This window comes from Megalops cyprinoides, chromosome 4 (assembly GCF_013368585.1).
Source record: "Megalops cyprinoides isolate fMegCyp1 chromosome 4, fMegCyp1.pri, whole genome shotgun sequence".
Lineage (NCBI taxonomy): Eukaryota > Metazoa > Chordata > Actinopteri > Elopiformes > Megalopidae > Megalops > Megalops cyprinoides.
Window position 1 is genome coordinate 26,504,089 of NC_050586.1, and position 27,535 is coordinate 26,531,623.

At 49.3% G+C, this 27,535-nt stretch overlaps 1 protein-coding gene across 1 annotated transcript; it reads left to right on the forward strand.

The window, feature by feature from the left end:
* Positions 1 to 161: 161 nt before the first annotated feature.
* On the forward strand, positions 162 to 27,535 carry LOC118777132 (zinc finger SWIM domain-containing protein 6-like). Its single transcript, XM_036527876.1, has 14 exons — positions 162 to 606; positions 14,229 to 14,585; positions 15,042 to 15,190; positions 15,920 to 16,070; positions 17,691 to 17,870; positions 18,076 to 18,252; positions 18,542 to 18,688; positions 19,059 to 19,205; positions 19,920 to 20,180; positions 21,526 to 21,661; positions 24,652 to 24,809; positions 25,297 to 25,460; positions 26,026 to 26,107; positions 26,542 to 27,535. Exons 1-14 carry the CDS (start codon positions 186 to 188, stop codon positions 27,405 to 27,407), a joined length of 3,396 nt encoding a protein of 1,131 aa, XP_036383769.1. The 5' UTR covers positions 162 to 185; the 3' UTR covers positions 27,408 to 27,535.

Sequence of the window (27,535 nt, forward strand, 5' to 3'; positions counted from 1 at the left end):
ATCCCGCCTATATTGCCTTATATGGCTGCACAAAGGCTCTGACAACACCCACAAAGACCGCCTATTTTACCAAAGAAGGTCCGTCTGACCATTTTCGGTGAACAATCGACCGACACTATCGTTTTCTCTTCCTCATCCCGTTAATAGTGTACGGTGACTCGCGCTGTGGCGAAAGCAGTGCGATCATGGCGGAGCGCGTTCAGCAGCCCCCAGCCAAACGGCTCTGTTGCCGACCCGGCTATAACGCCGCGTGCAGACAGGGTCACCGGGCCCTCGGAGGCGTTTGCCCCGGTTCTGCCCAAGCGGGGTCGTGCAAAACTCAGAGCCCGGAGTCGCTATTGGACATCGCGGCGAGGAAAGTCGCGGAGAAGTGGCCGTTTCAAAGGGTGGAGGAGCGCTTCGAGAGGATTCCGGAGCCCGTTCAGAGGAGGATTGTGTACTGGTCATTCCCACGGAGCGAACGGGAGATATGCATGTATTCCTCTTTCAATACCGGCGGAGAGGAGAGTGGGTCCGCCGGGGAGAACGGCGATGAGACTCGCCTGCCTTTCCGCCGGGGTGTCGCTTTGGTCGAGAGTGGCTGCGTTGACAACGTATTGCAAGTCGGTGAGTGATCTGGGAGGGGGGTGCTTTCCTTGTTTGTTCACATTTATTTCAAAATACTTTTTATGTTTGAGAGCAAGGCAATGGGACAAATTCGCCGTAGAGAAGAAGACAAAATGTATCAGATAAACACAAAGTGTACTGTGAAAATCGAGGTGGTAGACGAAAATTGGCTAATTTGGTCTGAACAAAGGAATGTGTCTTGGACGCATACGAAGCTTTAGCTACATATGTTGTGAGTATGAACACAATGCATTTCCATTTGCTGAAATTTAACTTTTGTGTTCCTACTCGCAGCTGAAAAGGGTAACGTTAGCTAGCTAACTAGCTGCTTATATGAATAACATTAAATGTGGTCAGTAGTGAATGTGGTAGCAAGCTGGAAATCTATTTTTGTCAAAGAGACATTTTGTATATTGGCTACTATCTATCCAACCAGCTGAAGTCGACAGGAAAATCATTACGGAAGTGGACGACTGCTTCAGTAAATTTAAAGGTTGTAGCAATTAAATTACAAGGCTGGATGGCCAGCCAGCTAACTGATTACTCTTGGGGCATTGTGATTATTTTTTTCTCGACCTGGCGTTTCTTTCTTCAGATTTTGTCAGTTCAAAAGATGCGTCATTACGATTTTAACTAAATATTCTAACGCTAAATACAAGCGTTTTGAGATGTAACTCGCTAGCTAGCAAGTTAATGTTACCCCATCGCTTGCCTGTCTGTTTGTTTTGCCGAGTGAAAATGAAAGACGAGGTGGTGGGGGATGTTATTTGCCTGTTAGCAACGGTTTATCTTTTCTTTTCACGCAAACGTGTATTCTCGGAATGCACACTTTCAACAACTGGCAGGTGGAAAGGAACCCAGCACGTTTCTCTGGACACAATCTAACTCATTTGTTAAGCTACTGCAAATGTCCACTGCGGTTATTAATTTCCCTGGGAGCAGTGGGCGTCTTTTTGACATGCAGAGTGCGCACATCAAATAGCTTTCAAGCATTTCCATTGAAAGCTTGTCACTTTGTTCCCGTTTGGTGTTTATGTGTGTGCTTTCAGCTTTCTGTCACCTTCTAAATGGGGAACGAACAAAGGGCCCATTTAATACCTCTTCAGTGTTTGGTAATAGAAGATATCTGGAGAGGGATGGGAGTTGGGACGAAGTTAAAGCTACAGAGCGCTCCGATTTGTAGCACGCAAATTCGTAGCGTGAGCTAGTCGGTTCAGGTTTGGCATTCTTCATGCTCTTGAAGCAGAATTTGGCCATTTTCAGAAATGGGACGGCATGGTGCTCCTGCCAAGCCAGAGAAATGGAACGGAGGAAAACAATGCAATAAATATTCAAGAGCTGTGAAAATGTCAAGGCGCATTCCTTCTCATTGTTGAAGTAATCTGTGGAATCGTAATGCGCACTCTCACGGGTTACACGCGCGAGGTTCCATTACCTTTGTTTTGTTTGCGCTCGCTATCGCGCTCAGAGTCGGATCTGTGGCTGAGGCTCCTGCACCCCTGGGAACGGTTCGAGTTTTTGAATCCTTTTTTTTTTTTGCTGCCCGCACATCATTTGAATTCTAATGCGATCTCCAAACACGATTCTCCCTTCCCAGAAGCCATCGAGGTTGAGTGGTTCTTCATCTGGACCCCGCTCCTGCTCGCAGTTTGCAGCCCAGTGTGTCTATATCTGATTAGAGCCCTGTGCATCCGGGCAGTTTTTCTGGGGCTGTTTTTCTAAGATCGAGAGGCACTGCTCTGTTTTCTAAAGGTTGCAGACTAGAATTAGCTTCGGTTTTGTTGGCACAGGATGAGCGTTTTTTTGTGTGTGTGAGTGAGAGAGAGTGTGTGTGTGTGTGTCATTCTGCATGCTTGCTATGGGGAACGACAAGATTTCACTCAGGGAAGGGTTCTTGGCTGATTGCATCTTTGCCTGGAATTCTTAGAGAAGAAGCTTGCCAAAAAGCAATAAATAAAAGATGCAGGCTTTCTCGGTGAACGCCAGTGTGGGGTGGGGTTAGGGGGGTTGGAAGGGGGGTTCAGCAGGCTGGTGGAGTCAGGGACTCCACAGAACATATGTTAACTTCTTATATATCAGCACAGGCACAGCCATCGCTCTCTAATGGGGGTGGGGGATGATTCAAAGGAGAATTATGATTGCGGCAGTGCTGTCATGTTTTGGGACAGTCAGATACACAAATTTGTCTCTATAATAGACATACTCTCTCTGTCTCCTGCTTTCTGTCTGTCTCTGTCCCTGGAGGACAACCATTAAAGACTCCCCAGAGGGGAACCTCTGGTCTTCATTAACATGGTTATGTCTTTTTTATTAAAAAAAAAAAGCAAGAGTGAAGGCTTTTAATATTATTTTGGCTGGTCTTAGGAATACTGGTGGGGGCAGGAGAGGCTGGGAATCCCCCCCAGTGCAGTGGTATAGAGGGGTGTTAGAGGGCCTCTTTTTGGGTAGGTCATGGCCCTCTGTCCCGGCTCTGATGATTATTTAAAGACAGACATGACAGGAGGTGATGCAGTGGGTCCCAGGGCTCCTCACAAGCCCAAATGCAGTGTGCACTCTCTCTCTTCCTCTCTGTCTCTTTCTCTGTTTCCGGTTGATCTGTCACCTCCCCTCTCATTCCAACCGGTCACTGAGAGGCCAAGCAGGACACCCAGAGAAGGTTGTTATTGCTGTATATTGCTATATGCCTGGACAATATCTTCAGTGTCTGACAGAGAGATTTTACTGTATAGTATGATATATGTTATTCATTCTTATAGCTGGGTATTTACTGAAGCATTTTGAGGTCAGCACCTTGCCCAAGGGTACTTTGGCCAATCCCCCCTCACATACACACACACACACACACACACACACTCTCTCTCTATAACTGATCCTGCTTCTGTATTTGTCACAGGGCAGTCCCTTCGGCTGTTCAGCTGGCCTCTCTGCCCTCTCTCCTGGGCTCAGGTTTAGCTTGCCCTGCATCTCCCTGCTTCCCCATCTGTCATCAGACGATCGCAGCAGAGTCGCCCCATGCTGACCCTGTTAGTCTGGCTCCTTTGTTTTATTAATGCAACGCCTATGGAAGCCATATGCAGCTCAGTTTCTGGTGAGAATTGGTTTGAATGGGGGTTTCCTCCCCATGGCCACAGTGCCTCATTTGGATCCTCTCTCTCTCTGTCTCTGTGTTTGTGATGGGATCACAGGGCTTGAGTTCTTTGCATCTGTGTGCACAGGGGCCGTGCTTACTGTCATTTCTCTGCCTCCCCCTCCCCTGTATGAGTCTCGTTTTCCTGTTTAAGGGCGATCAGTCCAAACCATAGAGGGCCCCTCCTTCACGTTTCACGGGGGCCACCCCACCCCCAAATCTTGACAGCTCCCCACGAGGGCACCCCCCCTCTTCTCACCCACATCCTATCTCCGCCCCCTTCCCTTCTCCCCCAACCCAGTGAGCGTGAGGTTTACAGATGCAGTGTACGTTCAGGTACAATGTTGAAAAGCACAAATGAGACTGGAATTTGAACAGAGCAGTGTATTCCACTGTATCCCAATGGGAGGCTGGGGCTTGTACATGCTTTACCTCAGAGTGGAGTGCAGCACACAATCTCCACAGAGCCTCTTTCCGAGGGCTCTGTGAGGGGTGGAAAAAGCCCTTTTAAATCGCTGTAAAATGCCTTTACTTCAGGCGTGCGCTGAACACGTTTAAAAGATCAGAATGCTTTGGGCTTTTTTTTCAATAAAAATATGAAGCTTTGTATATTGGCGAGGAAGTGTTACGACCTGAGTCTGTTGTTTGTCAGAACACATCATAATCAGTTTAACAGCCTGCATATACTATAAGTTAATGGCTTCGGTGAGTATACTTAAATTCATAAAAATAAAAAGGAATGTGGCAGTGTAACTTAAGCTCCAAATGTCCTGCTCTTTTTGAGGCACAGCAGTGGCAGTGTATACTTACAGAGGCTGGGTAACTATTTTCCTGTTTTAAATATTAGTTTAAAGTCTTTAGCTCCGTCATGCAGCCTTGCATGTTCACTCCACAGCAGCAGCTCGGTGGCGGCTCACATTGTTTTACAGTCTCTGGACAGTCGTATATCTTAGATATTTATACGTCCGTGATCACAACGTATGGAGAAAAGTCATCTCAACAAATTTCTTCAGTGTTTATGCTTTCATATGAACCATAAATCACCTTTATTTGGAAACTAGGAATACGCAGACATGTCTTCTTGTGAGCATGCTTGCGCAGGTGTGTTTGACATGCGTATGTGTGTGCAGTGTATTTGTGTGTGTGTGTGTGTGTGTTTGTGCGCAGTGTGTGCATATGTTTGTGCATTTGCAATGTAACTTTTTGTGTGCACTTGTATGTACTGTATGTTTGCGTGTGCATTTGTGTGTAATATCCATAAGCGTGTTTGTTTGCATGTGTGTGTCCGCGTGTTTTCTGTAACACTGTAAGGCTCTGGGCCTCAGAGCTGCTGGCCGAAGGCACACCCTCACCCTCTTCAAATCTCACCTGTCCCTCCATGGGCCAGGCTAGGCATTCCACACATTTTGTACGCAGAAGTGCAGAATTTGAGATCTGGAACTTAAATCTTGCATGAGAGCGTTGCTTCCCAGGGAGTGACTGTTTTTTTGCAGCAGGGACTGTGTGCTAATGCTAGCGAGTGAGAGCACAGGAGAGCTTGCGTGTAGCTGACTGTGTGTGGACGTGTCAGAGCTGTATCTGTCTTTGCACGCAGGGGCACCAGCTCTCCAGCAGCTGACCCCAGGGCAGCCAGCACCTCAAGTTTGGTGGAGCCACAACCTTGACTTTGGTGGTTGTGTGAGGCATGGAAAGCTAATGGGAGACATTAAAATGACGCCAGCGATAGATACACCATGCAAAAAGAAAAAACTGCTGTCATGGATGAATTGTCACAGACAAGCTTTGGTTTGGGAGTCGTATTAGAGGGACTGACCCTACCTGTTTTTCACTCTACCTGGCTAATGTCCTGTTTCTCCACAGAGAGCAGTCCTGCCCCTAAACCTAGCTGATCTGTGTTTCAGACAGCGGTTATTATGTGTACATGTGTCTGAATGGGCAGACTGCAGTCACTGTGTGTGTGTGTGTATGTATATGTGTTAGTGCGTGTATTGTGTACATCTGTGCTTGTATGGGTGTACAGTCTCTGATAACTGCACAGAGAGCTTTGTTTCATAGGTGTGGAGCAGGCGAAAGGCTCTCAGGAGTGGGTTGGTTGATTGTGCTGTGTTTCACAGTCCCCTTGACTGCATTTTGTCAGGGGTACGTTCTCATTTCACGACCACACTCGAACACCTCGCCCCCCGGCCCCGTGAAGCGAAGTGAAGTTTGCTTCCTGTTTGAGTTTCTCCACAGTGACATTGTGTAGGGCTCGCAGCAGCAGAAGGCATCACATCTCATCTCCTGGGCCTTCTTTTTTCATGTATTTATGTATGCATTTGTTTGTTTGCTTTTATTTCTTGCTGTATTAAGCAGAAAGGCTTCCAAACCTCTGCTGAGTCAGGAGGCAAGGAGATCCAATGCAAGCCCTGCGCTGTGTGTGTGTGTGTGTGTGTGTGTATACATATGTTTCCTTGTGTGTAAGTTTGTGTGGACCATCAGAGCTAAAAAAACAGGGGTCTCCATGAGCCACGTTACCAACTGTCTTTCTTGACACTGAAGCTAAGTGCTCCAAATGAGTATCCACGGACAAAAAGACTTCACAACAAGTTGAATAATATTTGTGCTCCATGAAGGAGCCGCAGTCCATGTTGCGAGAAGCTGATAAATGATCTCTCAGTACGGAGGGCTGTTTCCCATTTTTGCATCTGGCCCGGGTGCTGTTCCGTCCCCTACCCCCCTCCTAATAAATCACCCTTATGTAAACTGTGTAATGGCAGCCTGCTGCCTTTAATTGAGTGCAAACCGCCCTACCTGCCGCGCCACCCCTGTGTACCTGGGGAGACGGCCACGCTTCATTAGGCCGCTTTTGCTGTCCATCTGTGAGTTTGCGGCGGCTGCACTGCGTCATGTCTCGGTGTGCGTCTCCAAGAGCAACAGGGAGCCGAAAGGGAGAAAGCTGACCCGCCTCGCTCCGAAAAGACGAGAGCGAGGGATTCTGTCATCAGGATGCATCAGATGGCGCGCCGCCCTTTGCCTCTCGCAGGGAAGCAGGAGTAGGTTTGGTTCTGACTGTATCCGAACTCGGCCTGGGCTGCTTCTGGTTAGTTTGGCATTCGAGCATTCTGTCTCTGCTGAGATCAAGTGTTGAAATGAAGCCTCAGGCTTTGTATGGGCCCCCAGGTCTGGCTGCATTCAGGCAGCAGAACGAATGTCAGTTAAAGCTGTAAGGCTGAAAACTGTGTTTGTGCTCATGCGAGTGTGTGTGGGTGTGTGTTTGTGTACGCACGATTGTGCATGTGGGTGTGTTTGCTCGTGCATGTGTGAGCATGTGTGTTTTTTTTGTGTGTGCTCGAGGGTGTGTGCATGTGTGTGTTTGTGTGTACATGTGTGTTAGCTGCGTCCTGCTTTTCTGACTGGTTTGTGATGGGAGTGCGGATGGCTGTGAGTAAGCCCCCGAGGAAGAGGGAGATGAGGAAGAGTGCTTACCTGTGCTGCGGCGGCAGGGGAGCGAGGGCCCGGCCGCTCCTCCCGAGCTCACTTCCTCTTCCAGCGGGCGCAAACAGCAGCCTGTTATTTCACCGTAAACGGTCTGATGCGTTCAGTGCACGGTCGGGGAGCGTTTGATCTGTGCGCTCTTCCGCGTATCTTCACAACAGCACCTCTTGCTGGTGAAACGCTGCAGGTGTGGGCGCTGTATCAGACGTGGCAGCGCCGTGTGAACCGTACAGCTGAAAGGCCGCTGAAGGGCAAGCACTGACCCTGGACCCACATCCACGTGTGCAGGAGTGTTGGAGGTGGTGGCAAAGCTGATCTTAGATCAGCCACTAAAGGCTGAACTTAACCGCCGTGAACGCTGAGCTCAGCAGCTGTGTGGTAAAGAAGTTTTGTTGACTGAGGGTTGCTAGTTCAGATCTCCTCTGGGGCACTGCTGTTGTGCCCTTGAAGAAGGTAGTGAAACCTGCTTTGCTTCCGTGGCTGCACGGCTGTTTAAATGAAGAGTATGTTCACGGGAAGCTGTGTAACTCGCCCCGGACGGGGGTGTCTGCCGAGCCGATAAAAAGAATTGATGTTCGTCCTCTTGAGCGCATTTTAACAGGGAGGGCTGTGTTCTCTCAGAGCGGGAGACGGGCGGAGGCAGACGCAGACGCGAGGACGGGGGACGACGGAGGTGACGGAGGCGACGGGGGGACAGACACAGGCAAACGCAGGGCCCTTCTGCTTGGCAGAGATCAGAGGGACGGACGCACCGCAGCGATGCAACTGCCCTTTGACGGCCGGCCGCTCTCGATCGATAACGCCCACGAGCTTCTGCTAATAAAGATTTATTCTTTTCCCCTCTCTGCTCTCTTCAGCTGGAGAGAGGGAGGAGGCAGGGGGTAAATGTGATTAGCGCACGACCCATCATTCAGCAGACACAGCCAACACCCCCCCCCCCTCAAACACTGGAACCAGGGCTGTCCATTGTTCTAAACACAGCAGCTGCTCTGGGCTGTTTGTGAGTTCATATTTAGCTAATCTTCACTCTCAGACCTGTGGGATCCAGACCCATCTCTCTTTGTCTTTAGAGCAAGAGGGAGGTGGAGGAGGAGCAGGAGGAGCAGGCTGTAGCTAATGTGCGTGACCTGATTTAACTCCGTCAGTGTCTGCCTCTGTGTAAGGGGGCATTCTGCAGACCACGCTCTCTGTAAGTGGCTCATCTTGTGGCACACAGGACAGGCCGCTGTAGCAGACATGCTGAACTCGGTGCGTTTGCTTAGCGGGGGAAGCAGAGCTTCAGAGTCCATTTCTTCCACCAGACCAATGGCACAGGTTTCCTCCAGAGGAGGTTTTCATTCCCAGCAGTCAATGTGTTAAACTCCCATTGGTGCAGAGGGAACCAGCCAGGAAGCCACAGCGTTACAGAAATGCAGAGTTGCCCCTTACTGGAAGCCATGCTGTAAGAGGTGTTGTGAAGGAAGCTCATGCAATTCTCTCACAGCATTACTGAAATGTTGCAACAGCATTGCTGTTCAGGATGTCACGAGGACCAGGGTCATTGGTGAGCCTTATATAGGGGAGCAGCAAGAGGAACCACAGACCTCCAGGCCTTCCTACAACTGATCCGGGATCAGTTTACCAAACACACATCTTTAAGCCAATGTAGTGGGTTGAAAATGTTTACCTGAATCGGGGTGTGTGTGTGTGTGCATGTTGTGAGTGTGCATGTGTATTGCGTCTCTGTGAGTCGGTGTCTGCGTCTGTGTTTTGTGAGTGTGTGTGTATTGCATGTGTGTTGTGTCTCTGTGAGTCAGTGTCTGCGTCTGTGTTTTGTGAGTGTGTGTGTATTGCATGTGTGTTGTGTCTCTGTGAGTCAGTGTCTGCGTCTGTGTTTTGTGAGTGTGTGTGTATTGCATGTGTGTTGTGTCTCTGTGAGTCAGTGTCTGCGTCTGTGTTTTGTGAGTGTGTGTGTATTGCATGTGTGTTGTGTCTCTGTGAGTCTGTGTCTGCATGCGTGTGCATGTGTGCGTGCATGTGTCTGTGCGTGCATGTGCCTGTGTGTCTCCAAAAGGCAGCTAGATACTGAAGAACCCCCACGGTGTTCTGCAGCACCTCCTCTCCAGCAGCGCCGGGGAACGGAGAGAGAGATGGAGCGAGAGCTCGTTGAGTCACAGACGAGGCTACAGAAACCAATCCAGATTTGTGTAGGTGTAAGCAAGACAAACGGATTTGTCCCGCAGCGCTGAGTGCTAAACCGAGGGAGGCGCGATCGCATGTAGATGCCGTACTATTCAGTTTTTGTGTGACCGGCTTAGCATGTGGAAGAGAGGGAAGATATTGGACGAGTGCGGTGGGATGAGTCAAGGGTTCAGCTCTTTCAGTAGAGCCAGAGAAGTAATTGTACCCCCCTTTTGCTATGGAAAACAGCCTCTGTTTCCAGTCTGTACGATACTGAAATAAACAGAAGTCGGGTATGAGGGTTGGCGTGACAAATCTCTCGCACCAGAATGAAAGACTCGCAGTGTGTAAATTGGGTGGAGAAAGACATGGAGAGAGAGAGAGAGAGAGCGAGAGAAAGTAGGAGAGTGAGAGAGGTACGGGGAAGGAACACAAGAGACGGAGGGGGGGAAACAGCATGTTTGGAATATTTCTCGCACGCTTTAGTGTGATTAAAAATGTTTGCGCCTACCAACAAAAAAGCCAAGCCTTTCCCTTTGGCAGGTGTACTGTGGATGACACACGGTGTGTGTTTGTGTGGGTGCTGTTTTGAATGCAGCCTAGTTGCCATGAGGTTAGCAAATGTTGTCAAAGCTGTGATTTACAAGAAAAAGAGATTCTCAAGAGGAGCTTGGCGCACAAAGTGTTAACATAAACATTTCGTTTTTCTGCGGTTGGGGGCATTGACATCTTCCACCTCCCCCACGGAATTTGGCTCTGCCCATGTGGAACATTGCCCAGGACACAAAGGGTTAAAGGTGTCAGTGGAGTTCACATTTTACGAACAGCTTGGCGAAGAGGAAGTGCATTAGAAAATGCTGAGCTTGGAATCTGGCTGGAGACCAGACCCTTTCTCTCTCTCTCTCTCTCTCTCTCTCTGTCACTTTCCCTCTCTCTCTCTCTCTCTCTCTGGCCCTGTTTCATGCGGTCTCTCCCTTGTCATGGCCTGATGTAAGCAGAGGAGGAGGTCAGCACAGGGTCAGGGGAGCTAGGGAGTGGCCTGCTTGTGTGTGTGTGTGTGTGTGTGTGTGTGTGTGTGTGTGTGAGTGTGAGCGTGAGCAAGAGTGTGTGGGTGTGTGCGTGTGTGTGCGCGCATGTGTCCATGTGTCCGTGTGTGTGTGTGTGTGTGTGTGTGTGTGTGTGTGTGTGTGTTGGGGGGGGCATGTAAATGTGTGAGTGAAATAGAGAGTGAGTTTTGTCCAGTTAGCCTCATGACTCTGGAAATCACAAACATAATTTGCAAGCTTTCATGTTCTCCTCTGTGTCGTTGGTTAGCTGTCCCCCCCCCCCCCCCCCCACACACACACACGTGCGCGCACACAGCTTGTGGTACCACAGGCCTGCGCTTTTCAGGTCATACATCAAGCCAGGCATCTGTCACCTTTGAACTCAGGATACCTGTTCATTCTGCGCTTGTTAATGTGCCCGAGAGGAAGCTGTGGCTTACCTGGGGTTTAAAGGCTGCCGCTCTGTTCATATACCACCCGACTGGGTCCCAAACTGAGGGTTTTCCTTCTTGCCTGGTCGTGTGATTATGTGTGTGTGGGGCCGTGTATGCGCCTGTGTGTTTGCATGCATACATGTGTGTGTACGTGAGTGTGTGGTTATGTGTGTGTGGGTGCATGGGCGCGTGTGTGTAAGTGTGCGCGTGCGTGTGTTTGCCTGTGTGTGTGGTCGGGTTAGTGCACTTCCTCCTGTGAAAGGCGCGCTGAACGATGTCAGACAGACCCCCTCGGAAGCAGAGAGCCCTGCCCACCCGCGGCTCCAGCTGTGCGTGGAGGAAGCCGCTTTGTGTGTGCGTGCCGTTTCCCTCTTTGTTTTGAAGGTGGTGGGGTGGGGCGCTCGCACGTGCGGGGAGTGCACCGTGAGGTCACTGTTAAACTCGCACAGGGCTGGATCGGCGGAGGTAGGAGGCACATCCTGCTGGAGCCCCAGAGGAACGGCTGTGGTGCGGATCGATCAGAAACACCTCCTGGGTGTGCAGCTGCACTCACACATACACACACACACAAAAACGCATGCACACAAAAACACATGCGCACACACACACACGCACACACACACACACACGCATACACACACAAACAAAAACACATGCACACAAAAACTTATGCACACACACACACACATACATACATACACGCACGCACACACACACACATGCACATGCACGTACGCACGCACGCACAAAAACACATGTGCGTGCACACACACACACACACACACACTCGTCGGGGGTTGCCTTTGCCTTAGCTGTCTTTGCTGTGACACCATTGTTTATGCATTGGCTCTGCAGCTGCCCTTATCTGGCACACCTTGCATGGCCTGCATATTCTCCATATTCTGAATAGCTGGATGTTTCCTGAAGCAGCTGAGGTGAAGTTCATTCGGGGGAGCCACAGCGGTGCGTCACCAGGGGTTTGATCTGGTGATCAGTATCCAGGCTTCCTAACCGCCTCCTCATGCTCCATAACAAACGCACAGTGAGCTCACGGCCTTAATGACATCATTTCCCCCAGTTGCAACTGCAAAACCTGATATTTTCCCTGTGTTGAACAGCTGTCTCTTTGTCTTAGCAGTAATGCTGGATTAGTTGTTCTAGTAGTAGTTGTAACAGTAGTAGCTGATGTAGCGCTTGCTGGAGTGGTTATTATCGTAGCGTTGGAATAGCAGTGGTTAGCAGTAGCAGCCGCAGTAGCGGTTGTGCTGGTTGCTACAGTGTTTCAGTGCAAGCGTGACTGGCTCTTTCTCCAAACCAGTAGCATATAGCGTGCGTGGCCCTGTTGTTATCTGGGTCTGTGCAGGATTATATGTGCCTGATCGTTTGTATTCTCCCTCTTGGGTTGCACATGGCCCATGAGCTGCTAGAAAGCACACATGCCTGCATTTGATTAGTTTCTGCTGTCGCCCCAGGACCCGGGCCAGCACACCCTGAAAGAGCATTTAAAAAGCAGCTTTTGGCTGAGCAGTAAGGTATAGGCTCATATGCCGTACTTAAATATCTTTAACCACATTCCACACACCAGATAGGCAGAGGTGTGCATTTCCATCGTCCCAAAATAGTAATTAAGATCATAACTGGAACATGCTTGTGGTGTGAATTCTACACAGTTTCACTCCTGCAAACAGCACTTACAAACTCTGTGGACTGAGTGCCGACTGTGGAGTTATAGTGCTATAGAGTGAAAGAGAGAGTTAGAGAGTGTGTGTGTGTGTGTGTGTGTAGAGGCCTATATCTTTGGAATATGTAGGATTTCTGTAGCCATTTAGCGTGGCCATCGAATAATGTTTCCTTTTAAGTCAGCCAAGGAAGAGCTTTTCATAAATAGTGTCACATTCTCCTTTTCCGTTTTCAAAATGCGAGATGAAATTGCCAGCAGGTGCTGTCAGTGGTGAAGTTCAATGCAAAGAGAATTTTAAAAATGCTTCACACCGCAGGTTCATTGTGATACAGCTGCACATCTGCCAGTTTGTCACTCATAAATGAATTAGAAAGAGGTTCCAGTGGCTCAGATTTAAGAATCTATTTTTGTTATTGTACCATTTTGGACCCAGCACTGGTCCCCAGTCTGTAGACCTTCAGCTGATTCTCAGTCATGTGGGTCTTTTTGGTATTCTACCCCTAATATTTAATCAAGTAGTATTTTGGTATTCACACTAACAGCAGTTGAACTGAAACTGGGAAAACCAAAAACACAACCTCAGCCATCAATAGGGAAGAAGAGATGACTCTTATTACATTGCTTACTGCATGCAAAAAAATGAAAAGCTGCAATATCATACTTCAGTAAGCTCTTCCATAATGCATGTATAATATTTCAGCAGGACCACCTCTTTGATAAACAAATGAATAAATGCATGATGCCACACAGACTATGCCTATGTTTTCTTTCATATGCACATGAATACATATTTAATGTCGTGCTGGCTCCTCCTCCTTCTCACTGATTAATGCATTTATAATTAATGTGTGCATAATTCCCCGTATCCCCTGCTGTGAGACGGCTGAGGAAGAGGGGCCAGCCAATGGCTGAACTGGAAGCTCGTCACGGTGTGACTGAACACCTGCAAGCGAATTTGGTAATTCGGTAGTGCCCCTCCCCCTTCAGGTCACATCAAGAGAGAACCGTAATCCCCTCTCTCCCTCCCTCCCTCTGTTATTCCGTCTCTACCCTCCCCTCTCCCTCCACCCACCACTCTGCTCAGCAGGATTAAATTCAAAATTTTTCACTGGAAGAAAAACAGAATTTTCTGCATGCATTTCCAAAGCTTGTGAGCAGTTGAAAGATGAAGTATGATAAGCCGTGTATACTGTAGGTGCAGGAGTGATGGTGAGGAATACTGCAGTCAGGGAGGCGTTCAACATCATACCCAGTGAGGAATATATAGTTAAACAGGTAATAATGATATTGATGCTTTTCACAATTTACCAACAATTACAGCAGCAGCAGCTCTGCTTATTTCTTAATTAAGGTTATGATCTTGTCTGGGATTTTTTTAAACTGAATTTTTTAAATGGCTATTTATTTGTTTGAAGGTTTCTCTTTGTCACAGGTAGGTTTAGCTGAGGTGATGTGATTGCCTGTGTGTCTCTGACTGAGGACTAATTAACCGGTGGTATGAAACCCCTTGGCATTACTGGCAGCACAACCAGGAAGAAGTGATTACATTTCACACACTTACCTACAGAGTGCCTTTTACAAAAAAGTTTTTGCTCTGCTCTGATACAGCACTGTAATCAGAGCAAACCTCTCACTTATGGGATCGGAACCTGCACCCTTCCGGTCTAGCCGGCTAATCTCCCCCTTTGTGTGGCGGGCAGGGTTCCACCTCAGCGGCACGGTGCGGGAGCCGGCTACGGCGTCGGAGGCCGAGGCGGCGTACAGTGTGGCCATCAGCTTCGACCGCTGCAAGATCACATCGGTCACCTGCGGCTGCGGCGACAAGGACATTTTCTACTGCGCCCACGTGGTGGCGCTGTCGCTCTACCGCATCCGCAAGCCGGAGCAGGTCAAGCTGCACCTGCCCATCTCCGAGACCCTGTTCCAGATGAGCCGCGACCAGCTGCAGAAGCTGGTCCAGTACCTGATCTCCGTGCACCACACCGAGGTGCTGCCCACCGCCCAGAGGCTGGCCGACGAGATCCTGTCCCAGAACTCGGAGATCAACCAGGTGCACGGTAAGCAGGGGGAAGAGGGTGTGTCTGGGGGATTGGTCATTGCCTGAATAGCTCTATCTGGTTCCTCTGAAAAGGTTCCTCTGAGAAGCATCTCAGAGTAAGCAGTGGGAAGGTGCTGTGGTATCACATTTGCTCATAGTAGGTACACAATAAGCCAGTTAATACAACTGTGATTAGGCAGTGAATTAGCCATGCATAAGGCTGTGTGAGTCCTGTGAGCAAGCAGTGAATACATAGTGCGTACCCCTAAGAGTAATGTGTGACTAAGAATGCTTTTGCTTTGAGTAAGGAGTGAGTAAGGTTCTGAGTAAGTAGCAAGTAAGCCCATTTGTGGTTACATTAGGCAGTGAGTAAGGCTCTGAGTAAGCAGTGAGTAAGGCTGTTTGTGCTTTCAGGAAGCAGTGAGTAAGGCTTTGAGTAAGCGATGAGTAAGTTGTTTGGTTGCTCTGTGTGCAGGCGCCCCTGACCCCACAGCAGGGGCCAGTGTGGAGGATGAGAGCTGCTGGCATCTGGACGAGGAGCAGGTCCAAGAGCAGGTGAAGCTCTTCCTCTCGCAGGGTGGCTACCACGGCAACGGCAAGCAACTCAACCTCCTCTTCGCCAAGGTAAGACCCGTCCTTCCTGGGGTCAGCCGCACCCCCTCAGCGGGGACAGGTGACACTCAGAGTAACTCCTCCCACCTCCCTGTTGTGCCTTAAAGCTTGACCCGATTTCTCATACAGTTTCTCCTTTAAAAGGTAAAGACAAACTCATAAATGCCTTTTTAATGCTTTTCTCAGGCTTGATGAACAATCCAAGGTATGACTAGGATGCTGCTCATATATCACATTGGAAATCTCATTGCTTTAACACTTAACGTAACCCTCATTCGCTGTTTAATTAAGCATTCCCTGCCGATTTCCAGTGGCACAGATGGGTCTGGGAGAATGTCGTGTATTAATGCATTCTCAGTGCAGTGGGCGTCCTGCATCTAACACAGAAGTCAGGTTCAGGGGGTTAATATCTGGCCTTCATCTCTCTTGTTCACACATTAAGCTACTTAGCTTGCTGATAAATGCATTTTCCAGTCTAATGACGATGAGAGTGTTGTTAGCTCGATATTTATGGATTTATTTATTTATGGATTTATCTTACGTTTTAATGTGTTGTGTATTAATATTTATGTGTGTGTGCTTTTGTGTGTGTGTGCACACATGTGTACACATGTGCGTGTGTGTGTGTGTGCACACGTGTGTACACGTGTGTGTGCGTACATGTGTTCCTCTGTCCGTGAGACAGTGAGAGTGAGTGTGCGATGGCTTCCTCAACCCCGCTCTCTGCCGTCTCCCCTCCAGGTGCGGGAGATGCTGAGGATGTGGGACTCTAACGGGGCGCGCATGCTCACACTGATCACAGATCAGTTCATGGCTGACCCTCGACTCGCCCTGTGGAGACAGCAAGGCACCGCCATGACCGACAAGTACAGGCAGCTGTGGGACGAGCTGGGTGAGTATAAGTGAAACCTGCTTATAACCCTGATATAAATACAACAGGATTGCTTATAACCATGATATAAACACATGCCTGCATATAATCCTGATATAAACACAGCCCACACACACTTGTAACTCTTATATTAACACATCTCATGTGTTCAACCCCTGTTATAAATTCTTTGCATTGCTACCTGCTTTTGCACTGAGAAACACATCACTCCTGTAGCTGCTGTAACAACAGCAGGAATCCCCCTTTCACCAGCCACAGAGGCAGCACATGTTCAGAAGCCCACCTTGCTAACCCACAACATTCTCAAAACCAGGATGAAATTGTGTTTGCATAGGGGTGGATTTTGGGGGTGCTGGGGTAGAACACCGTTCTGTTTTTGTCTTTTTTTTGTTTTTTCCCCAGGTGGGGTTGGGTGGGTTGGAGTGGGGGTGGGGTTGTGTGTTTTGTGTTGTTTCATAAGAGGTTTATCTGCATGTGTTTAATTTCCCTCTTCTGTCTGGAAAAGGGACCTCTGGCAACTCAGCACAGAGTGCCAGAAACGGACTTTACTATCAGCTTCAGTGTTTCTCTTCCTAATACTGAGAATAGTATTTATACTAGCGTGTGCAAGTCTGGGTGTTGATCTAAGTGTTCATTTTTACTCCTTTGTCATATATTGGCTGCTGTACTCATTTCTCACCGTAATGTCTACAATAAATCTTTCCTCGAAAACATAATTACAGTTGGTTCTGTAAATGGAGCAAAATATGATCTCTGTATCCATGTTTGGTTTATGAGTTGGTTTATTAATCTGTTCAGAGATGGATGGAGGAGAGTTCTTGTGCTGTGTCACAGTGTTAATGCTGAGAGTGTAATCCTGCTGGTTCCGTGGCTGGCCTTGCCTCTCTCCTGTAGTCGGTCTTGGCTATGGGTAAACAGGAAGTAAAGGTCCTCATGGGAGAGGGGCCATTTCCTCTTCCTGCATAGGTGTGTGCCACTCAGGTGTGGGGTTTGTTTTTATATAAATTTGGGTACTTGCCATGTTAGAGTCAACAGAATGTGAAGGATAAGGAGAGCTTGTTCAATGCCAGACGAGTCAGAGTCTGTATTTAAATGCAGTTTTGTTTTGACAGACGTTTTTTTAGGTTGTTTTGTTGTTCTTGGATGAATAGTTTGTGCCATTCTCGTGTCACGGAGGGAGTGGAGGGGAGTGTAGTAGGACAGCTTTAAAGGTGTTGAACATTGTGAAAGCGTTTTTGTGCCTCTGAATAAAAAAGGAAAACGCTGAAACGTTTAGAAGCTCCTCTTGTCGCTCCCAGGGTTTATGTTTTACAATTGCTTCCAGTCTGCTGAATGTCAGGGATGTGTTGAAAAGCAGTTTCGTGGCCTGCTGTTCTCCAGGCTGGAGATGTGTGCAGGTTGAGCAGCTCTTATGCTCTGGTTTTGACTCCGTTAAAGACGGCAGCACTATGGGAGCAGTAGGACTGGGTTATCTGTTTTCCTGTTTGAAATAGTGATGCCCTGCGCTCTGAAGCCACTTTACCTGCTTACCAGCCTTTTGGCTGTGGGTTTGTACAGGTGTGTGTCCAGGTGTGTGAAGGTGTGTGTGCGTGGGTGTCTGACCTGGTCTCCCTTTCCCAGGGGCCCTGTGGATATGCATCGTGCTGAACCCCCACTGCAGGGCGGAGCACAGGTGGGCATGGCTCCGGCAGCTCAGAAAGTGGAACTCTGTGGACGTGTGCCCCTGGGAGGATGGCAACCATGGCAACGAGCTGCCCAACTTAACCAACTCCCTGCCTCAGGGAACCCATGGCAACCAAAGTGAGAACCAGTCCAGCAACTGAAACCATCCCTCTTTCACACTTCTCTGTCCCCTTTTTTACACTTCTCAATCCCTCTTTCCTACTTCTCCGTCCCTCTTTCCCACTTCTGCATCCCTCTCTCTCGATGATGTAATCTCTGGTGCTTGACATGGTGTGAATCAGGCCTGGTAATACCCCCTCACCCCCCCGCTTTCCCTCCCCAGACTCAGGCAGCCGGCTGCACCGGACGGTGTTCACGCGAGCCATCGAAGCGTGTGACCTCCACTGGCGGGACCCCCACCTGCAGCGAATCATCAGCAGCGACTTCTTCCCCAGCCGCTGCTACACCGACGGCACCGACGGCTCACTCTTCGACTCCCGCGGCTGGCCTATGTGGCACGGTGAGGAACGCCGACGAGAATGCTAAATGCCGTCACCAGGAGAACGATCTGCTGGAAATAAGCGACTTTGGTTGTTTTTAATGTCTCACATAGTATGGGAGAGAAAGTTGCATGATGTATATGCTGACGTTTTGTTCTTTTCTTTTTCTTTCTCTCTCCTGGCCTCTGTCCTTCTTTATCCCTCTTTCCCTCTGTGTGTCTCCATTTCCTCTGTCTGCCTCTCTCTTTCTGTTCCTCTGTCCTTCTCTTTCACTCGTTCCTTTTTTCTCCCTCTCTGTGATTCTGACAGAACATGTCCCCACTGCGTGCGCCCGTGTCGACGCGCTGAGGTCACATGGTTACCCCAGAGAGGCGCTGCGGTTGGCCATCGCTGTGGTCAACACCCTTCGCCGGCAACAGCAGCGGCAGCTAGAGCACTTCCGCCGGCACAAGAAAGGTGCGAGAGAGCGAGGGGGTCAGGGGTCATGGTCAGGGGGTGCTCCAAAGCCAGGCTCTGCAGCTTTAAGGCAGGAGGCTTTTACTGGCCTGCTGAACTGCATTTCAGAGTAGTAGACTGTGGTCCAGGAACTGAGAAGAATAAAAACAACTATGTAACCTCTGGTATCCATGCACTTAACTAGTTACAAAAGTGAAAATGATGGTGATCATGTTAATAAGTACATTCTTTGAATAACTATGATTATGATGATAGTAACTTTCACTCTCCCTCTCTCTTTCCCACTGTCTTTCTCTCTTTCCACCCCTCCCATCCTGTCTTTCCCTCTCTGTCCTTCACTCTCTCCCTCCCTCTCTTACTGCGGTTCCAGAGCTGCTCCACAAAGGCGTCACCTCCATCACCAACACAGAGGGGTGGGTGGGGCACCCCCTGGACCCCATAGGGACTCTGTTCAGCACGCTGATGGAAACGGGGCGAGAGGGCGAGGACGGCTCTCCCTGTTTCCCCGACCCGGCAGGTACAGTAGCACCCGACTGTAGAACAAAGTTTTTTCCTGTGGAACATGGCGGTGCACCACGGCTTCGCTTTGTCTTCCTGAGAGTAAAGAGCTCGCTGAATGGCGGGTCAGGCGGGTGGGAACGTTTCTGCTGAGAGACAGGGAAATCTGCTGCCAGTCATGTCTCCTGCATTTTTAATGCCAGACTTTACTGCGTCTCTGCTCCCATCTCTTATTCAGAGGCTTTGACCAGGGAGACTGAGAATCACTGCGCTGTAGCGCCAGCCCTTTCTAGTACTCTGTGGGGCAGCACTTTGTCCTCTCTCCTGATTGGCCGTGCCAAACAGACCACGGACCAATCACTTACCCAATCTCCCCATTCAACCAAATGTGCATCGTCTGCCCCTGAGAAACCCAAAGATCTGATATCATTTAAGCTGCAAGTTTAAATCCATATGTGTGGGCCCGGTGGTGCATATTTGTCTCATAAGGAAAGCAGAAGACTGTGGGTTTTTTTTTTTTTTTTTTAAACACAAATATGAAGTTAAGAGTAATAAATAATCATGTTCACTTTTGTATACATTTTCACTTTATATATGCCTTTGCCATTTGTTTACAAAGTAAATATGAAAAGGGCCATATTAATGTGTTCAGAAAGGTTTTGTGATATTTGCGCACATGGCTGTCACTGTGCAAACAGCCAGGTTTATTATCACAGTGTGCTTATTTCTCCAGATGGCACAGGCCAGGGGAAGCGGGCGGAGCTCCATCCGCTGCCTCCACGGCACCCCCTGCTGGACAGCGAGTCGTGCGTGGCGCTGGCTGTGGAGACTGCGCTGCTGGGGCTCGGCCAGCAGAGGGCGATGCCCGAGGGGCTGTACGCCCAGGAGAAGATCAGCCGCAATGAGGAGCAGCTCATAGCCCGGCTGCAGGAGGTGGAGCTCAACGACACGCTCATCAAGATATTCCGAAAGCAAGCTGTCTTCCTCTTAGAAGGTGAGGGCAGGGCCACTGTGGATCCCAGTCTGCCTATCCCAAGATTGGGAGGGGCATAGATGTACCCCCCCCACCTTTTTAATAAGACATAAGCCACTGCACCAAGGACAACGTCTGACCGGTCTTTTTCTGACTCGCATGGTGTTTGGAACTTTTGTACCCTTTTCCGGGAATCCAACATTGTGCCCACCCATCCCTCACAGACATTTACCCCCTGGGATGACCTCCCATGTCTGGGTCAGCAGGTGATGGAGGTCCCCAGCTTTTAGGCCCAACTGCAGCCTGGGGCTCTGGTAATATGTTATAGTATGATTTTTTTATATACATGAATAGAATGTCTGTATGTATTAATACATACATACAATATATGTTCCCTGACTAAGAGTGGAACAGTCCCACTTGAGACTCAAACCTGCTGCTGCCTTACCTTACCTTATTTTACATACAGCGGTGCAGACTAATTACGCTTCATAGCAGTAGGGAAAATTTGGCATCAATACAGAAAAGGGCTGTCCCTTTGTGTATGATCATCTCCTCATGAGTGTTTATTTATTTATCTCATTTAGAATTATGTATTGTATTTATTATATACTGTGCTCTAATGTAATGTAAGTAACTCAGCAGCATTTTTAATAATCCCTAAGAGAATCATGAGCACGCTTTCATGTTTTTATTTAATGTAGTCGGCTCACTGTTCTTTAAGATGTCATATGAGATGGCTGCAAAATTAATTGCCCAGCCGGGACGCAGGAAAACATCTTTTGAATAAAGTAAAATTAAGTTTAAAAGGTTAAAATCTGTTCTCATCTGTTTTCATTCTTAAAAAATGTGGGACTGCGCAGTCCCTGCTGGTGTGAGAGTAGCGAGACGTGAGTGTTCTGATCTCACTCCGAGAGAGAAGGCAAGCCGGTCCCCTGCCTCCATCAGCATGGCAATCAATCGCTCTTCCCACCGGCTGGTGGAGAGATGTTTGTTTTTGTTTTGGGTGCAGTTGCTCTTTTCAGAGGAACAACACACGGAGGTTTTATGGTGCGTTTCGGGTACTCTGCGGCCGTAGGGGCCGGGAGGTGGGGTGGGTATGAATAAACCTCAGTGACTGGGGCTCCCTCCCTCATAGAGCCTTTGTTCCACTCCTATTTCAGAAACCACGGTAAGTACAAAACTGCCCACCTACAGCAGCGTGAAACGTCTGGCTCTGGTGTTGAAGTGACACAGAAACAGTATGAATGACCTTTACTGGGCCTTTCAGCTACAGACATCAGGTCTTTCACCCTGTAGCATTGCCTCTGTCATGCCCTTATTTAGGGTTTCTCTCTCTCTTTTCCTCCCTCCCTCTCGCGGTCAGGTGGGCCATACAGTGGTCTAGGGGAGATCGTCCACCGGGAGAGCGTTCCCATGCACACCTTCGCCAAGTATCTCTTCTCCTCTCTGCTACCTCACGATGCTGACCTGGCCTACAGGATCGCACTGAGAGCCATGAGGTGAGTGAAAAAGGGGGCCACCTCACACCTCAGCCTGCAGAGCCCCGAAAATGATGGGGGTCTCAGCCCACTGAAAAAAGGGGGTTGATCCACATAGTCACTGAAGAGATGGGGGCATGTGGCTGACCCCACAGAGACGGGGCTCAAAGATTTTTTTAATCCCAAACGTTTTTAATTAGTTTTGCTTGAGCTGTAAATTAATTGCAGATATGTATTTAACTCCTCTCAGCACTCTCCTATATGTCCTGTGTGGACAGGGTGTGTCACTAAAGATGCGTCAGTTCCTACCCCTTGCTGTGTCAGTGCCTTTATTAATCTGTCAGTAATTAACCAACCTGCCATGTCCATTTAGGAGAATTGGCAAATTGGCCACACTTCTCAGATCTAAAAGCTGAACTGGAGATCGTTGGAACGGCCAATACATGTTGGCAATCAGCGATTTCTAACTACAAAATGGGTATCATTGATTAATGAAATCATGTTTGATATTATGGACCGTGGAGGACTTCAGGTTTCTTATAGTTCATATGATTATGTGGTTGCAGTTTATATAAGCTTTGGGACGGCCACCAAAGCAGCGCCCCAAGAAAAAAACCTGCTGGGTTCCTCTCCTCAGAGCGAGAACTCTGCAGAACCCTAGGGGTAGCAGCGCTGGAACCCGGCAGGAGGGTTGGAAACGGGTTTCCATAGTGAGCAAATGGGCGGGCGCGCGTCTGCGTGAATCTGGTGGTTGCTGTTTACTGGCAGAACGTGCTGATGACTCAGGCGTGTCGGAGGGCTTCAGCCGGCTGCACGCACATGTGTGTGTGTGTGTGTGTGTGTGGGTGTGTGTGTGTCTGTGACGCACACGGGGACGGGGAAGTGGTGGCTGCTTCCCGTCACCATCTGCGTGACGCGTCGGTCACGGTATTTCCTCCCGGTAATGATGTGCAGAGTCAGCGTGCCGGCTGCAGGGAAGAGCTGCCATCACGGCTGCTGATTCATTGGCGGGGGGCGGGGGCGGGGGTTGGGGGGGGGGGGGGGGGGCAGCAGGGCAGGGGGGCACAGCGGCTTGGCCTGCTGTTTGAAGAGGAAATTAAAAAGCATTATTACAGAATGGAAAAAAGTGTGTCTCTGGTAGACTGTCTGCAGAGAATACTAAACACATAATTAAAAGGTTTGATTCAGAGTGAATCGCCTGTAAATAACAGCGGAGGTTATGCCTGATTGGCTGGCTGAAGCAGAGGGGGGTGGTGGGGCTCCTGTATGTAATGGAAAAGAGGACGTTTTCCTACACGATGCGAGTCTGCAGTACACTCTCTGCAATGAGAAACCCATAGTGCCCCTCACCGGGTCGCTTGCAACCTCAGCACCATGCACAGTGCAGTGGGTGGGTAAGGGGTGGTCTCAGTTTGAACTCCCAGCTGGGAGGGTATGTTCTTGGGCTTGAGGTTGTGGTTCTTGTTGTTGAGCGAGGCAGGCGCCCTGAGTTAGCCAGCCTGTATTAAGCGTGTAAATATGCAGTGCTGTGAGTAAGAATGGCAGCTGGGCTGCAGGGGCTGGAATGTAAAGTGATTTCAGGCCCCTCCTGACAGCGCTGCCTTCCACAGGACTCTTCCTCTGTTAAATATAGGCTGAAAAATGGGACCTGGACATTAGGGCCCATTAAAAAGCCATCAGCTATACATAAAACCACTCTTTATTGGGGCTGTCTGGAACCTGCTTAAAATTCATAAACATTAATATAAGAAACCTTGCAGAGTAATGGATAGCTCAAAGGGATTTAAGTGTGTGTGTGTGTGTGTGTGTGTGTGTGTGCGCGCGCGCATGAGTGTGTGAGTGCGTCAGTGTATGTGTGTGTCCGTGTCAGGGTGTGTGTGCGTATGTGCGTATGTGTGCATGAGTGCCTGTGTGTGTGTGTGTGTGCGCGCGCGCATGAGTGTGTGAGTGCGTCAGTGTATGTGTGTGTCCGTGTCAGGGTGTGTGTGCGTATGTGTGCATGAGTGCCTGTGTGTGTGTGTGTGTGTGTGTGTGTGTGTGTGTGTGTGTGTGTGTAAAATGCAGCCACACGTTTGAATGCAGAGATAAGGAGCGGTAGAAAGGCGGTGCAGATCGTGAGACGTGGTGTGTGGCAGAGCGTGCTGCTTCTCATTTTTAATAGCAGGTGGTCGCCCTGCATTTGGGGTTTAAACTGTTTGCTTTGCAGACGAGGGAGTTAAAAAAAATACATGAGTCACAGAAGTTGCTTCAGAGGAACAAGCCAGACGTGTGCTCTTTAGAGAAGTGTCATTCAGACTGCAGACCGCCAGGATATATGTATATCACTGTGTGTGTGTGTATGTATACCTATATAAATATCTACGTATAATATATATAAATGTTTACATTGTATGTAGATATAGAATGGCTATAGATAAATATAGATTATATGTAGTATATAGAAGTATATACATATACATAGACACATTTACACACGCATGCATGTATTCTCGCTGAGAGGTGTGGGAAAGGGGACAGTGTTTACCTTCCTAGGCAGAAGGGAAATATCTGGATCAGGTAAGAAGATCAGTGGGTCCTGTGATGTTGACCAGAACCTGAGGGAGAGAATTCTGACGCAAGTGTAGAATGTTCTGGGAACACGGCATCCATCCACATGATTCTCTCAGCTCACCCCCTCCTGGTTCAGATACAGGCTCTCTCTCTCTCTCTATCTCTCTTCCTCACTCTCACTCTCATCAGCCTTAACCCCTTCTGGCTTAGATGTAGGTCTTCTCTCTCTCTGTCTCTCTGAAGGGAGCTAAACTGGTACGACCAGTCTGGTGTTGCCAGACATAGTTCCACATGCTTAGTCATTCACAGCATAACTGTAATCCATTAGAACAACTGGTGGAATTGAACAGAAGGAATCTTCCAGCCAATAATCAGTGCTTGAATTAAAGTGGTGACTGATTGAGAACTGTGCGTCACGGGTGAAGATCTCAAAATTAATCTCCTCTCCTCCTTGCCTGCAGGCTACCTGTGTTGGAGTCCACAGCCCCCGCCAGTGACCTCTCGCGACCCCACCACATCGTGTCTGTCGTCCACAACCGTTACCCGCGCTGGTTCACCCTCAGCCACATCGAGTCGCAGCAGTGCGAGCTGGCCTCCACAATGCTCACTGCTGCCAAAGGTCAGCTGCCATTCTGTGCCTGTAGTTCCACAGCCGCCATTCCGTTCCTACAGTTCCACAGCCGCCATTCCGTGCCTACAGTTCCACAGCCGCCATTCCGTGCCTACAGTTCCACAGCCGCCATTCCGTGCCTACAGTTCCACAGCCGCCATTCCGTGCCTACAGTTCCACAGCTGCCATTCCATACCAATAGTTCCACAGCCACCATTCCGTGCCTATAGTTCCACAGCCACTATTCCATGTCTACAGTTCCACAGCCATTCTGTGCCTACAGGTCTGCAGATGCCATTATTCTGTCCTATAACATCTATTGTGTGCTTACAGTCCCATATACTCAATTACCACAGAGATAGCCAGACTTTATTCTGTACTTATCTGTTACGTATCTGTAGTCCCTCAGTCACAAGTTCCATGTCATCAGTATAGCTTTATTGTGCTTGGCTCTTTTTCGCCGAGTAAGTTCTTCTCTTGTGCCTCTCTGTTTCAGGTGACAGCAGGAGACTGGAAACAGTATTAGAATCCATCCAAAAAAACATTCATTCCTCCTCACATATCTTCAAATTGGCTCAAGATGCCTTCAAGATCGCCACGCTCATGGACAGCTTACCTGACATCACCCTCCTCAAAGTGTCCTTGGAGCTGGGCCTTCAGGTAATGCTGTCTCTCACACCCACTAACCACACACACACACACACACACACACACACACACACACACACACACTGACACTATCACTCTCTCACGCTCACAAATACGTAAACACGCATTTACTCACACTCTCACACACAGTGCCACACCTTCATACGCTCAGTCACACACAGGTTCTTGTGCACATAATTGCACACTCTCTTACACTGATTTTGCATCGCCACCGTGCCCTTGCCGCGGGCGTGACCTCTGTGCACCTGTGCAGCCTCTCAGTGGATCTGTGCAGATGCTGCAAATTTGTGTGATGTGAAAAGACCGCTGCCACAGGAGGTGCAATTAAGAGAAAAGGATTAGCTGCTGACTGCTACACGTTATTAAGATAATTAACAGCTTGATTATTAGTCAAGCAAAACAAATGAAAACAAGCAGAGGGAAATGAGTTTTAGAGTAAGACTTCAGCCCCTTTCATTTCAACCTCATGAAGCACAACTGACACAGACAGGACAGAACTGTATACTCTCTCTCTCCTTCCCTTCTTCCCCTGATGTGTGCTGATTTCTCCTCCCAGGTTATGAGGATGACTCTGTCCACGTTAAACTGGCGGCGGCGTGAGATGGTCCGCTGGCTGGTCACGTGTGCCACAGAAGTGGGTAAGTGGTCACAGCTGTGTCTGTCTTTACTGGGAATAACAACGAGGGTTACTCCAGTTTATTTCCATCCAGTGACACATGACTTTCAGGGGAGGGATGTTCAGCAAAATATTTGGAAGAATAGAATGTTTTTATATGGATCCAGGCAGATATAGTAACAGACAGGCATAGGCCTGGATTAAATCATCATTTTTATTTGACACTGTTTCAGAAGTTTCAGAAGTTTTTCTTCTGTTCTTCAAACACAGTTCACAGGGTGCAGCTATCCCTAAATTTAATGAAAAAATATTGCTTTTACTGAAAACTATTTAGACAAATTTATCAAAAACATGAATTGACGCAGGGCAATGATACGATGGATCTAGACAGCTGGGAGTACAGGTATTATGGGTTGTTGGAGATAAATCTGATCTGTGGTCTCCGTGGCGACACAGGGGTGTACGCGCTGGACAGCATCATGCAGGGGTGGTTTGCCCTCTTCACGCCCACCGAGGCCACCAGCATCGTGGCCACCACAGTGATGTCCAACAGCACCATTCTGCGCCTGCACCTGGACTGCCACCAGCAGGAGAGCCTGTCGGGCAGCGCCCGCACGCTGGCCCTCCAGTGCGCCATGAAGGACCCGCAGAACTGCGCCCTGTCCGCCCTCACGCTCTGCGAGAAGGACCGCATGGCCTTCGAGACGGCCTACCAGATCGTGCTGGACGCCGCCGCCACCGGCATGAGCTACACGCAGCTCTTCACCATCGCCCGCTACATGGAGCACCGCGGCTACCCGGGCCGGGCGTACAAGCTGGCCACGCTCGCCCTGGCGCACCTCAACCTCAGCTACAACCAGGACACGCACCCGGCCATCAACGACGTGCTGTGGGCCTGCGCGCTCAGCCACTCGCTGGGCAAGAGCGAGCTGGCCGCCGTCATCCCCCTGGTGGTGAAGAGCGTGAAGTGCGCCACGGTGCTGTCGGACATCCTGCGGCGGTGCACGCTCACGACGCCGGGCGTGGTCGCGCTGCAGGGCCGGCGCGGCGGCGGCGGGAAGCTGATGTCGCTGGACAAGGCCCCGCTCAGGCAGCTGCTGGACGCCACGGTGGGGGCCTACATCAACACCACGCACTCGCGCCTCACCCACATCAGCCCGCGGCACTACGGCGAGTTCATCGAGTTCCTGGGCAAGGCCCGCGAGACCTTCCTCATGGCCCACGACGGCCACGCCCAGTTCACGCAGTTCATAGACAACCTCAAGCAGATCTACAAGGGCAAGAAGAAGCTGATGATGCTGGTGAGGGAGCGCTTCGGGTGAGTGCTTCCGCGGAGCGGTCACCTTGGTCTTCTCTCCGCTTCTTACCTGAGACTGCTGATGTTTCACTGCTTAACACGGACAAAAAAATGGAAATGGAGGAAAAAGACTAAAAAGAAAAACAGCAGAGC

Bases quoted from the DNA above. Each gene is read 5' to 3' on its own strand.
- LOC118777132 (XM_036527876.1), top strand. From the start codon at position 186: ATGGCGGAGCGCGTTCAGCAGCCCCCAGCCAAACGGCTCTGTTGCCGA. The intron at 15,191-15,919 runs GTAAGACCCGTC...TCTCCCCTCCAG, and splicing joins TCAACCTCCTCTTCGCCAAG to GTGCGGGAGATGCTGAGGAT. The intron at 20,181-21,525 runs GTGAGGGCAGGG...TCTCGCGGTCAG, and splicing joins AGCTGTCTTCCTCTTAGAAG to GTGGGCCATACAGTGGTCTA.